Source organism: Hippocampus guttulatus, chromosome 2 (genome assembly GCF_054856545.1).
Source record: "Hippocampus guttulatus isolate MCC_2025c chromosome 2, RoL_Hgut_1.0, whole genome shotgun sequence".
NCBI classification, from domain to species: domain Eukaryota; kingdom Metazoa; phylum Chordata; class Actinopteri; order Syngnathiformes; family Syngnathidae; genus Hippocampus; species Hippocampus guttulatus.
The window spans coordinates 1596276-1614646 of record NC_141262.1 but is presented as its reverse complement, the minus strand read 5'-3'; the positions used below and the strand labels follow the sequence as shown (position 1 = coordinate 1614646).

The 18371-nt window shown below is 45.5% G+C and overlaps 1 protein-coding gene and 1 long non-coding RNA gene across 3 annotated transcripts in view; one reads left to right on the top strand and one right to left on the bottom strand.

The window, feature by feature from the left end:
* The window catches only part of rxfp1 (relaxin family peptide receptor 1), a 71839-nt gene that overhangs the window by 8740 nt on the left and 44728 nt on the right, over positions 1–18371 (bottom strand). For both annotated transcript variants that reach the window (XM_086106104.1, XM_086106105.1), the window contains exons 13-15: positions 14130–14201; positions 13858–13929; positions 5924–6153 (exon numbers count right to left, since the gene is read on the bottom strand). In XM_086106104.1, the coding sequence (XP_085962230.1) occupies positions 5924–6153; positions 13858–13929; positions 14130–14201 (374 nt within the window). The remainder of the gene's footprint in view (positions 1–5923; positions 6154–13857; positions 13930–14129; positions 14202–18371) is intronic.
* Positions 11325–12297, top strand: LOC147208199 (uncharacterized). The gene is made up of 2 exons (XR_015100314.1): positions 11325–11734; positions 11849–12297. It is a non-coding gene; the product is annotated as an uncharacterized LOC147208199 (long non-coding RNA).

The following is an 18371-nucleotide window of genomic DNA, read 5'->3' as shown; positions in this document are numbered from 1 at the left end:
TTTGATCCTCTCCTCTTTCATCAATAACTGCTTCAGACATCAAAGTGTATGCAGAAAAGATAAGATATCCTTTATTTGTCCCACACTGGGGAAATTTACAAAAGTGGTGCAGATTGCACGACTGTCTGTGTCCTATGTGTTGTGTTGTATTATTTTTGTTATTTTGACTTCAAAATGGCGCCGCGAGAGTGGCTGCCTTTCCAGCAGCTCCTATATTTTGTTGTTCTACGTCTTCCTTTCATAACTTTGCTGCTGTGAATTGGGAATTTCTCCACTGCGAGACTAATAAAGGTTTTCTTATCTTATCTTAACAGCGTCTCGGTTGGTTTATGATCGCCGATCATTGTTAAGGATTCAACAACACGTCAGAGATTCGGCCGCGTTTTGGCAAGACGGTGGTGAAAAGACGCTACCTCTGTTCTTGGCTAACCTGCCGGCTAATCTCTTCCTCGTTCGCTCGCCCCCTTCACGGAAGCGCCGCCGCCGCGGCGACAAATGTAGTGGTCAGCTCGTGAAGCTAAAACGGGATCTGAGACACACTTTGATCGCTGCTTGTTCCCGAACGCACGGAATTACTCTGTCATGGCGTGTCCTCGACCCCGTCGCCCCGTGCTTGATACCAGTCGTTGGCTCTCCCACCGCGCCACGGCATTTCTACCCTCCACGCCTTTCTTGGCGAGGAATCCAGCGAAAGCTTTTGAAGGAATTCCCCCGGGCTCGGCGATCGGAAGAGGCACTCCCTCCCGTTGCTACTCCCACAAGGATCGCGTTGTTAAAAGCCCGGTCGTTGACGAACAAGACCCATATTCTGAGGGAGTATTTCCTTTCCAATGACTTGGATTCCCTGTGTCTGACGGAGACTTGGGCAGGTACTGGTGAGTACAACGCTTTACTTGAATTGTTGCCACCTGACTGTGCATTCCTCTATACCCCGAGGACCTCAGGCTGTGGCGGAGGAACGGTGAGTATCTTTAAGAACAATTTCAAATGTAAACGCTGCACATTCACCACATCGACCACCAGCTTTGAAGCAACCTTCTTTGAAGTCGGTCGTGTTTTCCCGGTGCTCTGCGCTGTCATTTACCGTCTTCCTAAATACAACAAAGACTTTTTAAGCGATTTTTCAACTTTTCTTGCGGAAATCAGGCTGAGATATGATCATATCCTCCTAATGGATACCTATGGGGAACTACACCAGAGGAGAGGCTGCTGTTGATGATATCCAAGACTGATGCGCCAACACTCAGGAGAACCTCCTGAAAGAAGTGCGAGGGAAGAGAGTCGCAAGGGGAGCCAGATGGCTTTGTCTGGCGAACTACATCCTCCAAAAGCGCCAAGGACACAGTTTCAAAAGAATTTAGCACAGCTGAACATGGAACATGGACAGAGGGGTCAGATGCGGTATTTGAGACCGGAGTCCTAGCTGTAGAGACCTTATCAATGAAAAACTGAAGGAATCTGTTGCACATCTCGGGTGAAGAATCCGAGCAAGTAGGCAGAGGGGGTTTGAGTACAGAATCTATCGTTTTAAATAGTGCGCGTGGGTTGTGACGGTTTGCTTGAATAAGGTCCGACAGATATTCTCTTTTGGCCTCTTTTACTGTAAGCTGGTAGTTACGCCAGCAGTCTTTCCAAATTTGATAAGAGACATGCAATTTGTCATTTTTCCACTAGTGTTCGGCTTTGCGACATCCCTGCCTAGCTGCGCGAGTTTTGTCGTTAAACCAAGGCTCGGGTTTAGGTTTTGGTAGCACAGTTTTTGAAGGAGCCACCAAATCCAGGATGGCACGGCATGATGAGTTGAACCAAGAGGTGAGTTCCTCTGTGTTAGACGAGGGTACGCAAAGGTTATTAGAGGCATCAGAGAAACGACTAGCCGTGCGAGGGTTAAAAATTCGGCGTTTAAAACTAGGAGCGGCAGATTTCACAGCAGCATGCGATAAGACTACGTCAAATAAAACTGCCATGTGATCAGAAATCCCATTTTCAAGGACTTCCAGATTTGACACCGGTAGACCATTAGCAAGGACAAAGTCTAAAATATGACCTTGTTCATGTGTCGGGCTGGTCACATACTGCACGAAATTAAAAGGGTCGATAAGTCTTAAGAAGTCCTTTGCTAGCGTTTTTTCCGGACAGCACACATGGATATTAAAATCCCCCATTAGGAGGATATGATCATATCTCAGCCTGATTTCCGCAAGAAAGGTTGAAAAGTCACTTAAAAAGTCTTTGTTGTATTTAGGAGGACGGTAAATGACAGCACAGAGCACCGGGAAAACACGACCGACTTCAAAGAAGGTTGCTTCAAAGCTGGTGGCCGATGTGGTGAATGTGCACCGTTTACATTTGAAATTGTTCTTAAAGATGCTCACCGTTCCTCCACCACGGCCTGATGTCCTCGGGGTATAGAGGAATGCACAGTCAGGTGGCAACAATTCAAGTAAAGCGTTGTACTCACCAGTACCTGCCCAAGTCTCCGTCAGACACAGGAAATCCAAGTCATTGGAAAGGAAATACTCCCTCAGAATATGGGTCTTGTTCGTCAACGACCGGGCTTTTAACAACGCGATCCTTGTGGGAGTAGCAACGGGAGGGAGTGCCTCTTCCGATCGCCGAGCCCGGGGGAATTCCTTCAAAAGCTTTCGCTGGATTCCTCCCCGAGAAAGGCGTGGAGGGTAGAAATGCCGTGGCGCGATGGGAGAGCCAACGACTGTTAGCAAGCACGAGGCGACGGGGTCGAGGGCACACCACGCCGGAGCGATCGAAGTGTGTCTCAGATCCCGTTTTAGCTTCACGAGCTGACCGCTACGTTTGCCGCCGCCGCGGCGACGGCGGCGGCGCTTCTGTGAAGGGGGCGAGCGAACGCGGAAGAGATTAGCCGGCAGGTTAGCCAAGAACGGAGGTAGCGTCTTTTCACCACCGTCTTGCCAAAACGCGGCCGAATCTCTGACGTGTTGTTGAATCAATAACAACGATCGGCGATCATAAACCAACCGAGACGCTGTTAGGGAGGTAACAAGCATTGCGAAAAGTAAAAAAATCCGAAATGGCAGGAGCGTCGCCGAACACACTGGCGCACAAGCGGCCATCTTGGGCACCTTCACCTTCAAAATTGTCTGAATAACACTTGCAGCGTCTGCCACATGCTGCTTCACCTCTGAAACAGACCTGACCCCCCTAAAATTGACTCGCAAGCGAGCGTCTGAGTTTTGTAAATGTAGTCCCTAAAGCCAGTGTCACCGAGCTCCATAGAATTTGGAAGGCAAGTCTATCATTAGCCTCACTAAAAAGTCTAATTTAGCTTCACAAAATGAAAATTTCATAGACAAAAAAGTCTCAAGAAGCCTGGCTCAAAAACTGCCATTTTAGACTCCTTTTGTCCATTTCTTCCACTCCACTCAAGCCCTATATAAAAAAAAAAAAATAATAATAATTCCTCATCTCACCCCTCAGGTGGTGTCCGTCCCTCATTCAGCTCGGGTCCTCTACCAGAGGCCAGGAAGCTTGAGGGTTCGGCGCAGTACCCTTGCTGTTCCCAGCACTGCACATTTCTGGACTGAGATGTCCGATGTTGTTCCCGGGATCTGTTGCAACCACTCATCTAGTTTGGGGGTCACTGCCCCAAGTGCTCCGACCACCACAGGCACGACTGTCACCTTTACCTTCCAGGCTCTCTCCAGCTCCTCTCTGAGCCCTTGGTATTTCTTGAGTTTCTCGTGTTCCTTCTTTCTGATGTTTCCATCACTTGGGACCGCTACATCCACTACAACGGCTTTCCTCTGCCCTTTATCTATGATCACGATATCTGGTTGGTTCGCCATTACCATCTTGTCAGTCTGGATCTGGAAGTCCCACAGGATCTTAGCTCTGTCATTCTCCACCACCTTCGGAGGTGTTTCCCATTTTGACCTTGGGGTTTCCAGTCCATACTCCGCACAGATGTTTCGGTAGACTATGCCAGCCACCTGGTTATGGCGTTCCATGTAGGCTTTCCCTGCCAGCATCTTACACCCTGCAGTTATGTGTTGGATCGTCTCAGGTGCCTCTTTGCACAACCTACACCTTGGGTCTTGTCTGGTGTGGTATATCTGGGCCTCGATGGCTTTGGTGCTCAGGGCCTGCTCCTGAGCAGCCAGGATGAGTGCCTCTGTGCTGTCATTCAGGCCAGCCCTCTCTAGCCACTGACAGGACTTCTTGAGATCGGCCACTTCAGTTAAGGTCCGGTGGTACATCCCGTGTAAGGGGCTTCTCCTCCCATGATGGTCCCTCTTCCAGCGCCTCATCTTCTGTTCCCCATTTTCTGAGACATTCTCTGAGTACGTCATCCGTTGGAGCCTTCTCCTTGATGTATTCATGGAGCTTGGATGTTTCATCCTGGACAGTGGCTCTCACACTCACTAGTCCTCCTTCCTTTCGGCTTGCGTACAGTCTCAGGGTGTTGGATTTGGGATGGAACCCCCCATGCATGGTTAGGAGCTTTCGGGTCTTAACGTCCGTGGTCTGAATCTCTTCCTTTGGCTACCTTATTATTCCTGCAGGGTATCTGATCACTGGCAGGGCATAGCTGTTTATTGCCCGGGTCTTATTCTTGCCATTGAGCTGGCTTTTTAGGACTTGCCTCACTCGCTGGAGGTATTTGGCCGTAGCCGCTTTCCTTGTTGCCAGTTCGAGGTTGCCATTGGCTTGTGGTAGCTGTCCTCAATGTCTGCTATTGTTCCTTCAGGGAGTGAGACCCCTTCAGTGCGGACTACCTTTCCTCTCTTAGTCACCATCCGACGACATTTCTCAAGCCCGAATGACATCCCGATGTCGCTGCTGTAGATCCTGGTTGTGTGGATCAGGGAGTCTATGTCCCTTTCGCTCTTAGCATACAGCTTTATGTCATCCATGGAGGGGAGGTGACTGATCGTAGCTCCATTTCTGAGGCGGTATCCATAGCCTGTCTTGGTGATTACTTGGCTTAGGGGGTTCAGTCCTATGCAGAACAGCAGCGGGGAGAGTGCATCACCTTGGTAAATGCCACATTTGATGGACACTTGGGTAAGTGGCTTGCCATTGGCTTCAAGTGTGGTTTTCCACATCCTCATCGAGTTCGCAACGAAGGCTCTTAGGGTCCTGTTCACCTTATACAACTCGAAGCATTCAGTGATCCATGTATGTGGCATCGGGTCATCGGCTTTCTTGTAATCAATCCAGGCGGATCTTAGCTTTCAGGTCAGTTGCTGCCTCGCTCAGCATTTCATTCAGTGGGGCTGGCCTCCCAATCTCATCATCTGCATCACTGGGGCTTGCCTCCCAATCTCTGGTATGACCTCCTCCTCTGATCTGGCAGCCTGGGGCCCTGCACCATGGGACCTGCGTTGTACCTCATCAATCTCAAGTTGTGACAGCAGTTGCCGTTTGTGGATGTTGGAACACTGAGCTACTAGTTGTTTCGTGGTCACCGTGACTGTAGGTTTCGAAGTAACCATTTAGCCCACATTCTCTGCATGTAACCCCTCTGACTAGGGTTGCTTGAGTAGTAGCATTCCAACAGAGCCATGTTATCGCCTCTCGCCCATCTCCGCTTTGTTCCAGTAGCCCATTTTTCATCAAGGTGCTCTGGTTCCCCAGCACCTGACGCAGACCTTGTTTGGCCGGGCGACGTCTGAGCCGGCATGTCATTCATTTTATTGTCTCTCATCATTGTATGAGGTAGGCATTAGCGTGAAGGATCTTGCCCAAGGACCCACACTGGATGGTGTTATGTGCTCATTTTTTGCCCCAAGCGGGATTCGAACCACCATCTCCCGTACGCCAAACCGATGCCTTACCAACTGACCTATCCAGCCGCTATGTATGTACGTATTTATATATGTAAATAAATCATTGATTTCTTATGTAACACTGACTTGATTCAATAATTTAAAGGCCAACTCACAGCAGAGGGAGATGATGCACATGGCGTGCAGCTTGTTCTCTGAGCGAATATAAGACCGCATGCAGATGACAAAGATGTTGCCAAAACAGGTGGTGGCCGAGACCACCCAGACGAAGACCCTCAGCACGATGTTGGCCAGCAGGTCTTCGAAGGATGAGATGCCGTCTGTGTTGGGCTTGCAGCTGCGCACGTGAGGCGCGTAACCACAGTACTGGAACTTTTTGAAGTAGCTGTCAAACACAAACATGCACATGGTCATTTACACACACACGTGCGCGCGTGTGCACACACACACCCACACCTACACACATTCATTGTAGTTAATTCCAAGAATAAAAAGTCATCACAAAGTATAAGGCAGCTTGATATCTGCAGCAGATTCATTTCCTGAGATGAGATCTGGAGAGATACTGGTATTAAGCACCTGCATTTGAATTTGCAGCCGGTGATTTTAAACATCACAAAAGTTAATCAAGCTCAAATAGTTCCCAAGGCATTTCATTAATAATGTGTCATGTCCTGTTGGTAATGTCTTCTTTCCGTTCACAGTCAAGTGGTGGGCGGAGTCAATATGAGGCAGCAATTGGAATACAGTAATCCCTCGTTTATCGCAGGGGTAACGTTCCAAAAAGAACCAGTGAAGTAGTGAGCTTTATTTTTTACAGTCATTATACAATACTGAACTATGTATACAATGAAACCAAAGACCAAAACCTGTTTTCAGGCCCAAGCACAAAAAAACTAACGTTTTCAACAAATAACTACATTAGTTTTTGGAAATACCGTACTGTCAAATAATATTGCTTGAGCGCCGGTGCAGAAGGTTTCGTCGACATTGTAGGGCATGTACTGTATGTACAAAGACGAGGTGCAGAGACTGTTCACGTTGGTCGGTGCCTTAGTCAATCAGGTTGCAGAACGCAATTCACTGTTTAAAAGCATTTAAAAAACTGCATTAAAAAATCCGTGAAACAGCGAAGCCGCGGAAGGTGAACCGCATTAGAGTGAGGGATAACTGGACTGTAAATCACATCTACCTGTCCCTAATCAGCAGTGGATCGTATTTACGTTCTGCTCCAAAGGAAGGAAGGTACTGGAGTATTGTTCTGCATGCTGTCTTGCTGCTTGCCATTCTCGCGTCACTCTTGTTGCAACCAATGTTGTTGTTCCAGTAGAACTTCAGGTTTGCGTGGTTAAAATCACAGTCTGATTTTTCTGTTTGACTTTTATCTCTCATCGGTGTTTCTCTCAAGTACTTCTGTGATTTTCTGTTTCGCTTTTTTCTTGATAGTTTTTTATCCCACTCCGCTGTTACTTTCCTGGTGGCTCTGTCTCCACATTTTTTTAATGAGTAATTCCACTTGTTTTTGTTCTTGCAATGATGTTTTGTCGCTGTTGTTATTGCTCTTTGTTTGCTAGTGTTTATACTTGTTGGACTGAAGCTTGTGTCACTGCTCACAAATACATTCATCTGTGTGGTGGTCGTTCTATGGCTGTAAGCCATAACATATCGTCCCTTTGACATGTTCTCATTAATATATCATTTTGTAAATGATTACAAAATAATTACAACCCCCCCTCCAAACAAATCTTTGTAGAAGTGGTGGGAAAAATGTAATGTTCAATTACGTAACCATTTATTTAAAGGCTGTTGTATTCATGCATTTGTCCCGACCCCCCCAACTCTGCCAACCTTGAAGCGTATAAGCGGTACTGAGAACGGATGAATGGATGCATTTTTATTAGTGCTGTCAGTTTAGCGTGTTATTATCAGCATTAATTTAAATCAATTTTAACTGCATAATTTTTTTATCGCAAGTTAATTCCTTAATGCGGCACCACATCCCATTGGATATTGCGTTGCTCTAGAATAAACCGGAAACAAAGCAATGAGTGCGCTGCACAGGTCCACACGCATGTCTGTTTGGCCAGCCACGGTTAGAGCAGATGGCAGCGTGAGACACCGAAAACGGATACTTAAAGAGCTTATGAATGGAAAGTTTTCTTTTAAAAAGTTGCCAGATGGTTCCACTGACAAGACCAAAGTTATCTGTGTGTTTTGCTGCCGTGAACTGAGCTATTCTCGTCGCACGTCGAGTCTGAAATACCACTTAATGGCCAAGCACACGGCTGATGTGAGTACCCCGCACCCTCGTCTCAGCCAGACAGCTATGGATCATTTCAAAGCGAAGAAAATGGATGACACGACAAAGAACAAATTTGCTGAAGCCATATCTAAATGTATGGCTACTGCATGCAAGCCTGTCAACATTGTCCACAGCTAGACTCGAGCTGAAATCGATCGCATGGCATGTAACGACTCCACTACGGATTGCCAGCGAGAGCCTACATTACAAGCTATGTACAGAAATTGTACGAAGCCTGAGCCAAGCGTTGGAGAAGACACTGTTTCGGGAGAGAAATAAGAGACTCGGTTGATGAGCCTCTGGTGAATAAAGAGCAGGTAGCCTGACTGCTATGTTCAAAGCAAACGTGAGAAAGAGGAAGTATGAAGCCATGGTTTAAATGCCATATAAGCTGAGTAGTAGTTTACCTTACATGTGCACTTTGTAATTTTATATTGCTCTGTTTTGATTCCCTAAAAGGGCTGTTAAAGGAGCTGTTGTGTGACAAAATATTTTTCCACTGTTATTGATGGTCAGTTAGTTATATTGTGTGAGAGATTATGTGCTCAAAGTGTGAATAACTGCTCCACGTGAAAAAAATGTTCTTTAAAATTAAAAATTGAAATTGTTGTTTCAGTAAATATTTTTATTTTGCACAAAGAAAACTGATCCACGATTCCTTGTTGATGAGAACATTGAAATGGGGAAAATAGAACAAAAAGAAATCAAAGGAAATTTAGAATAGATAACAATCTGTGATTATTTACGATTAATTGTGAGTTAACTATGAAATTCTACATTTGATCGCGATTAAATATTTTAATCGTTTGACAGCACGAATTTTTATTAATTTATTTTAATGCAGTGTTCCTCCTAAGGTGCACATATGCGCAATCGCACACTGTTCTCATATCCTCTGCAGACGGCAAATTATATACAGTGCATCCAAAAAAAAAACATCTAACCTGAGCTGTATTGGCATTTTGCATTTTCACATATGCCTCATACAAAGAAATTGAAAATTTGATTTGGCACATGTGGTTGATGGAGCGGGAAGAAAAATGCATCAAAAATGATGAAAGTGTGGGAGCATTTCAGACTGAAATGTGCTATAGAGACCTTGCTCAAAGATGCCCACTTGATTTAGTTGGCCATGTCTTGGGTACTATATGCGGATTCTTTACAGTGATATTTATTAGTGATGGGAATTCCGGCTCTTTTTAGAGAGCCGGTTCTTTTGGCTCGGCTCACGAAAAAGATTCGTGGCTCCTCAGTTTTTTTGTTGCTTAATTTACTCCCAAAAATAATGTCCAATTATGTGTAAAATGAATTACGAATGTAAAAAATATACAGTATATGAACTATTTATTATTTATATGGCTTTATTTATATTCTTCTGAACATACTCAACATGGAGTACCACATGGAGTGCTACAAAAAAATAAATTACAAAGTACAAAAACAAAGACCCATCTCAAAAAAAGGTCAACAAAAAGTTCCAATCTCTGATTGTGTATATTTATAAGCTTTTAACTACTTACAGTAAAACAACATAAGTAAGCTTTGATTACCACACAACAAATTACATAAATTAAAATTTGATATTTGATATTTTAAGCTAAGAGTTCGCGAACGACACATCACTAATATTAATGTTGATGTACCTTTTTAATGTATTGTTATGCATGTAACCCTTTTTGCTCAGGATATTAAAAAGATAAATAAAAACATGTGAAATTGCTCAAACTTGTTGAAAACAAAAATAGCTGCAATGTGTTTGACAACACGTCAAATGAAGACGTGGCATTGTTCAGCTATCCTCTCATCTAACCAATCCCCACAAAGTTGATCAGGGAAAAGAACCGCAATGCCTGAGTGAGAATATCCCAGCACGATTGAAGCATTTTACCACAATTTATGTATGAAGTGTTGATGGCGGATAAGTCCTGCCATTCACATTCGTTCTTGCAACTCAGCGCTGCCTCGCGTTAGTAATGCATGCAATGTGAATTAGCACACTTTGATGGCTCAATCCAGGGCCATCATTTCGATGCCAGAGGCAAACATAGTCAGGCTACACCCCCGCCTCCCTACGATTGCTTAATTTGTTTTTCCAAAATTGGAATTGATGAAATTTAGGCCACTTTGTCCTGCTTTTAAAATCTGTTACAATGATCTCACATCTTCAGTTATCTTACTAATATTTACCGATAACGACTTTGAATGTTTATTTTTAATCGTCTAATCTAAAGAGTGTGAATTTGAGACAAAATTCACATGTACTGGGCTGGGTAAAGTCTCAAATCTTTGAGAATTATTATTAAACAATTGAAGCATCCCAAAACCTTTAGGGTTATAGTTATGACATTATGTAACATTTAATATAGTTTACTATTTTAATACTCATATTGTGATGAAAAACATCTCTCATGGCACCATTCACTTCATATATTTTGTATCATAAAATAGCAAATGAAGGCATAATTTATTTTTGAAAAATAAATCCTGAATACTGAAGTGGCTTTCATTGATTTCTCGACAATTTAAGTTAATTTGGGCTAATTCACGATTTAAAGTCCTCAAGCCTTAACAAATTCTTACAAACCTGGGCTCATTTTACTTTGTCACAAATCTCTATTCAATGATATCCTCTATTATCACATAGAGGTAGTTGGTTTTTGTTTTTTTTTGGGGGGTGGGGGGTAACAATAACAAGTTCTTAGAAACTTGGGCTTATTTTATCCGTGTCACAAATTTCTATTCAATGATATCCTTTATTGTAATATACGGGTAGTTTTGAATATTATGATCATTTTTAAAAATAAGAAACCTATATCTAGTAGCTTGATTGATTTCAGGTTTTGGGCAGGTGTGATACTGGTGTAGCCACCGTGTGATTGAATATTTGATGTTGTTCACCGTGGCCCAAGGAATGCTCAGACGCATGGAAAATTAGAGGGAACATTGATTGTATGTGCATTTTTATTTTAGTCATATTTTTCATGTTATTATTTACAATAAATAATAACAAATAATCAAATGAGCTAAATGCATTTTAAAAATGAAGAAATATTTATACATCTTTACATACTTTGTATATACTATGTTAACAATGTTCCAGAACAAAACAGAAGTATATGTGACTGACCAGATAGAATAGATCCTAATAAAACCTAGAACATCCAAAGAACTCCAGGCATCACTGGCCAGGTCATTGTTCACAACTCTAGTGTAAGTAAGACAGGAGTTCCCAGGCAAAAATCACTGTTGTGTAACCCGGATTATGGCATGAGGCAATGGGGAGTGGACTTAACCAAAATCTATATTGACTAAAAGAGTAGCGTCGTTAAAATTTGCTTAATTAAACAGAACTGAATATTGCCGTGGCCCGAACGAATCAGGGCACAGAATACTAGTGGGGTGTCAGCGAATGAGAGGTGCCGTTTTTCACCTTCGTGACGTCACGAACGTGCGGCGCAACCTATCTCGCTCTTTTTTTCTGACGGGACCTGAACGCGAACGGACGTATTCTTCGACTGTTGTAAATAAGTGTTTCGGAAGAAAGAGAGAGTCATTCCACGCAACTTCGAGCACTGTGCCTGGCTAACGTAGCCGTTAGCTTTCCGTACCGCTGGGATATCGCCGACCGTATAACGTCGTCGGAGTCTCATTCGACATTCTTCTGGTGAGTGTACATGAATGTCAAAAATAACGTCTCACCGTACTTGGAATTAAGTACTTAATATTAATTACTGTAGTTATTTTATTGCCGGCGCTCGTGTGCTCTCGGCCCTATTAGGCCGGGTCTTTTGTGGAGTTCTAATTGAGGACAGCGCTGGGATTAGCGTGCCTTCAGTGGAGTGGATTCCATTACGGTGCCCTGACTTCTACCAAGTGCTGGAAAAGGGGGTACAGTGGTGGTGGCGAGCCAACCAAAGAACATACAGTATATTACATTTGATGAACTTTATTTTATTTTATTTGTGTCGGTGATGTTTAGAAGAATTTATTTTGTACGACAGGAGTTGACAAGAACATTTTGTGCTTAGTTATTTCATTCAGATTGAAAGAAAAAAAGAAACTCACACCGGTGTTGAGAAAGGTGATCACCAATTATTTTGCTTGAAGGAAAGGTCAACTAAGAGGTTGAGACTAAATTGGATTTATTTACCTTTTTGTCACTGTGTTTGTCGTGATAATTTTGTTGTCACGTGTTTATGTTTGATATAAAAGGTAATTGTTTTACAACTGTTGTCTTGTTTCTTTGCCCATGCCACCCCCTCAATGGTGACATCATTGGCTCCAGTGAATCGAACCTAGTGTCCCCTTACTGGTCCAAGTAGAAACCCGTTGTCTGCCCCAGAGTGTTTCATCATCTCTAGCAATTATAAAACAGACGTAGCCCGTGTTACAGTTGTCTAAAAAGTACGCAAAGGCTCGTCTAACATTCGCCAAAAGACACCTTGTTGATCCTCAAGAGTTTTGGAAACACATTCTGTCGACTGTTGAGTCATAAATTGAACTTTTTGGAAGATGTGTGGTCCATTAAATCTGGTGTAAAAATGGCAGAGCATTTGATAAAAAGAACATAATGCAAACAATGAAGCATTGTGGTAGCAGTGTGATGGGCTGTGGCTGCTTTGCTTCCTCAGGACCAGGACAACTTGCTGTGATTGATGGGACAATGAATTCTGCCATCTACCAGAACATACTGAAGGACAATATTCGACCATCAGTTTGAGCCCTCACATTAAAGCGCTCTTGGATCATGCAGTAGGACAACGATCCGAAACACAGCAGCAAGTCCATCTCTGAATGGCTCCAAAAAAAACAAACAAAAAAAAAACAAGGTTTTGTCGTGGCCAAGTGAGAGTCTGGATTTGAATCCAATTAAGATGCTGTGGTGTGACCTCAAACGGGCACTTCATCCGAGAAAACCCTCCAGTATGGAATTGAATCAATTTGAAGAAGAGTGGGACAAAATTCCCCCACAGCAATGTGAAAGACTCATCACCAATTATCACAAACTCTTGATTTCAGTTATTGTTGCCAAGGGCGACACAACCCATTATTAGGTTCAGCGGGCTATTACACTTTCACCTAGAGACAGGTAGGTTTGGATTTTTTTTTTCGTGCCATAATAAATTTAATTCGCATTTAGAAACTGCATTTTCTATTTCATTGGGTTGTGTTTGTGTGATATTAAAATTGGTTTGATGAACTGAAACCTTTGTGTGTGATAAATATGCAAAGAACACAGCAATCAGGAAGGGGGGCTATTGTTTTTTCACGGCACTGTATGCGCTGCTGATCAAATGCTAATGTCGCCTATGCTCATCTGAGATAGCACTTCAGACAGCGAAGAGTTGAATATGGCTTGACAAAGCTGCTGGATCTTGATCCATCTTAGCGTCCAGGTCTTAGGTAGAGCAACGTGTGGAGGTGCAGGAATATGTAAATTAGGAAGCCCACAAAAGACTGACTTGGTCATAGATTTTACTATTTGTATATCTATCCATCCTTTCTCTGAATCGCTTATCTTACGAGGGTGGCGGGCATGCTGGAGCCTATCCCAGCCGTCTTAGAATGGGTACACTTTGAACTGGTCGCAGCAGTATTTATATACCAAGAATAAAGTCACTTTTCTAGAATATGTTCTTTGGAAAATTGTGGAAATGGATGAATTGAAAATTTCTCCCATTTAATTATTTAAACTTGTCATTCATATGATGAGTCATTCATATCATGATCCTCATGATTGGTGAAAATATTGACCAGATGAGTGAGTAAGGACGGCTTCGTACTCACATGTGGGTTAAGTATTTGAGAGGCTCGAACATTCGTCGTTGGATGTTGGCAATTTCGATGCCCTCGATGCTTCTGGAGCAAAGAAAGACACATTGGGAACATGACTTGGAGACACGCAACGGGACGCAAACACGAACATTAACAGGGAAGTGGAATCAAGCAAGATTAAAAGGAATTAAATAAATACAATGCACATCTAAATTACACAAGTGTGTGTGTGTGTGTGTGTGTGTGTGAGCGCTTGTTAGAAAAAGCACAGCACTTATACTCACAATGACTTTAGTTTATGGAGCTTGTCAAAATGGTCCACCTGCAGTTCTCTAATGGGATTGTATGAAATATTTCTGTAAAATAAAAATAAAAAGTCCAGATCTAGCAAATTGTTCTTCTTTTCCATGCTTCTTTTTAATATGCATTTGATATTAAGATATCCTTTATCCTTTATTTGTCCCGCAATGGGGAAATTACAATCTTTATTTCATATCGAGTAGTTATTCACTTGGTTGCTTAATAATTTCAACAGAGACCAAGAGACTGTCGGAAGTTTGTCAATGCAAGAGCCTGAGCATGACTTCTTGAGACTTTGTGGGTTAACTCATGATTGGCATTCCTACCAAATATCACGTTGCTAAGTATAAAAGGCTTTGGGGCTGAACTTTCTTTGAAAAGACCCTTGGAGATCTTAAATGGCCAACATACTCTAATATGGCTGCTTCAAACCAAAATGTCAAGCTTCCTTTTTCGTATCAGAGGTGCCCAAACTTTATTGACCGAAGATCTACTTTTCAATCAACCAACCTCCCGCAGCCAACCCGTTACCGCACATGCGCATGCAATCATGTACGCACGAGCATTTTTTTAAATGCTTCTCCTGGCGCTCCAGATTCCCATTCTTTGCCAGTACCATCAATGAATTGTACATGAAACAAACTTTGAATGATAATAATAATAATAATAATAATAATAATAATCTAGATGTATTGCAACAGCTCTGCTCGCAAGCTTCAATTGCAGACTGCTAACCACTTACAACCTCCGGTGATACGGATCATGCGCAACCGCAAGTAAAAGGTGACCTTGTTTCATTTATTTAGTTATTTTTTTAAAATACTTTTCAGTGAAAGTGAAACTGCTCAGATGCTTAGGGTGCAGTCTACAATAACAAAATATATATATATTAATAACACAAGCATGACACACAATACCCCTCACAATCGACTTGGGACCAGTCCACGGGCTACTGCTCGATCGCTATCGCAGTATTGGCCACCCCTGCTGTGTAGTTTTTTGTTTAAGCACGGCTTCTTGGAACATTTTGTGGGTCAACCCATGATATACATGCCGACCAAACTCTATGTTTTAAGTGAAACACCGTTCCTGGGGTTAAAATTTCCTTTGAGAAGACCCCTCGAAATGGCTAACTTCCATCCATCCATCCATCATCTACCGCGGGGGCAACAGCTTTAGCAGGGAAGCCCAGACTTCCCTCTCCCTAGCTACTTCTTCCAGCTCTCCCCGGGGGATCCCGAGACGTTCCCAGGCCAGCTGGGTGACAGTCTCTCCAGCGTGTCCTGGGTCTTCCTCGGGGTCTCCTCCCGGTGGGACATGCTCGGAACACCTCACCAGGGAGGCGCTCAGGAGGCATCCGAATCAGATGCCCAAGCCACCTCATCTGGCTCCTCTCGATGTGGAGGAGAAGCGGCTCGACTCTGAGCCCCTCCCGGATGACCGAGCTTCTCACCTTATCTCTAAGGGAGAGCCCGGACACCCTGCGGAGAAAACTCATTTTGGCCGCTTGTATCCGGGATCTCGTTCTTTCGGTCACGACCCATAGCTCGTGACCATAGATGAGGGTTGGAACGTAGATCGACCGGTAAATTGAGAGCTTCGCCCTTTGGCTCAGCTCCTTCTTCACCACGACAGACCGATACAACGTCCGCATCACAGCAGACGCTGCACCGATCCGCCTGTCGATCTCCCTCTCCCTCCTGCCCCCACTCGTGAACAAGACCCCAAGATACTTGAACTCCTCCACTTGGGGCAAGATCTCCTCCCTGACCCGGAGGGGGCACTCCACCCTTTTCCGACTGAGGACCATGGTTTCAGATTTGGAGGTGCTGATCTTCATCCCAACCGCTTCACACTCGGCTGCGAAACGCTCCAGTGAGAGTTGGAGAGCCCTGTTTGAAGGAGCCAACAGCACCACATCATCTGCAAAAAGCAGAGATGCAATACTGAGGCCCCCAAAACGGACCCCCTCAACGCTTCGGCTGCGCCTAGAAATTCTGTCCATAAAGGTTATGAACAGAATCGGCGACAAAGGGCAGCCTTGGCGGAGTCCTACCCCCACTGGAAACGATTCAGACTCTGGCATCGGTGGTATAGTGACCGAACAGCCCGTACCAGGGGGTTCGGTACCCCATACCCACGAAGCACCCCCCACAGAACTCCCCGAGGGACACGGTCAAACGCCTTCTCCAAGTCCACAAAACACATGTAGACTGGTTGGGCGAATTCCCACATACCCTCGAGGACCCTGCTAAGGGTGTAGAGCTGGTCCACTGTTCCACGGCCGGGACGAAAACCACACTGCTCCTCCTCAATCTGAGGCTCGACCTCCTGACGGACCCTCCTCTCCAGCACCCCTGAATAGACCTTACCAGGGAGGCTGAGGAGTGTGATCCCTCTGTAGTTGGAACACACCCTCCGGTCCCCCTTTTTAAAAAGAGGGACTACCACCCCGGTCTGCCAATCCAGAGGCACTCTCCCTGTTGACCACGCGATGTTGCAGAGGCGTGTCAACCAGGACAGCCCCACAACATCCAGAGCCTTGAGGAACTCCGGGCGGATCTCATCCACCCCTGGGGCCCTGCCACCGAGGAGCTTTTTAACCACATCGGTGACTTCAACCACAGAGATAGGAGAGCCCACCTCAGAGTCCCCAGGCTCCGCTTCCTCCAAGGAAGGCATGTTGGTGGAGTTGAGGAGGTCTTCGAAGTACTCTGCCCACCGGTTCACAACGTCCCGAGTCGAAGTCAGCAGCGCCCCATCCCCACTGTACACAGTGTTAGTGGTGCACTGCTTCCCCCTCCTGAGACGTCGGATGGTGGACCAGAATTTCCTCGAAGCCGTCCGGAAGTCGGCTTCCATGGCCTCACCGACCTCTTCCCACGCTCGGGTTTTTGCCTCGGTGACCACTGAAGCTGCGTTCCGCTTGGCCAGTCGATACCCGTCAGCTGCCTCTGGGGTCCCACAGGCCATAAAGGCTCGATAGGACTCCTTCTTCAGCTTGACGGCATCCCTTACTGCTGGTGTCCACCAGCGAGTACGGGGGTTGCCGCCACGACAGGCACCAACCACCTTACGGCCACAACTCGGATTGGCCGCCTCAACAATAGAGGCACGGAACATGGTCCACTCGGGCTCAATGTCCCCCGCCTCCCCCGGAACATGGGAAAAGCTCTGTCGGAGGTGGGAGTTGAAACTCCTTCTGACAGGGGATTCCGCCAGACGCTCCCAACAAACCCTCACAATACGTTTGGGTCTGCCAGGATGGACCGGCATCTTCCCCCACCATCGGAGCCTACTCACCACCAGGTGGTGATCAGTTGACAGCTCCGCCCCTCTCTTCACCCGAGTGTCCAGAACATGCGGCCGCAAATCCGATGATACAACTAGAAGGTCGATCATCGAACTGCGGCCTAGGGTGTCCTGGTGCCAAGTGCACATATGGACACCCTTATGTTTGAACAAGGTGTTCGTTATGGACAGTCCGTGACGAGCACAGAAGTCCAATAACAAAACGCCACTCGAGTTCTGATCGGGGGGGCCGTTCCTCCCAATCACGCCCCTCCAGGTCTCACTGTCATTGCCCACGTGAGCATTGAAGTCCCCCAGCAGAACAAGGGAGTCCCCAGCAGGAGTACTCTCCAGCACACCCTCCAAGGACTCCAAAAAGGGTGGGTATGCTGAGCTGCTGTTTGGTGCATATGCACAAACAACAGTCAGGACCCGTCCACCCACCCGAAGGCGGAGGGAGGCAACCCTCTCGTCTACCGGTGTGAACCCCAATGTACAGGCACTGAGCCGGGGGGCAATGAGTATGCCCACACCTGCTCTGCGCCTCTCACCGTGAGCAACTCCAGAGTGGAAGAGAGTCCAACCCCTCTCGAGAGAACTGGTACCAGAACCCAGGCAAGTCCGACTATATCCAGTCGGAACTTCTCTGCCTCACACACCAGCTCGGGCTCCTTCCCTGCCAGAGAGATGACATTCCATGTCCCAAGAGCTAGCTTCTGCAGCCGAGGATCGGACCGCCAGGGTCCCCGCCTTTGGCTGCCGCCCAGCTCACATTGCACCCGACCCCTTTGGCCCCTCTCATGGGTGGTGAGCCCATGGGAAGGGGGACCCACGTTGCCTCTTCGGGCTGTGCCCCTGAAAGACCCCTGATGGCTAACTTTGGAACTATAAAATGGCTGCTTCAAACCAAAATGGCAGACTTGGTGTGTTTTCAA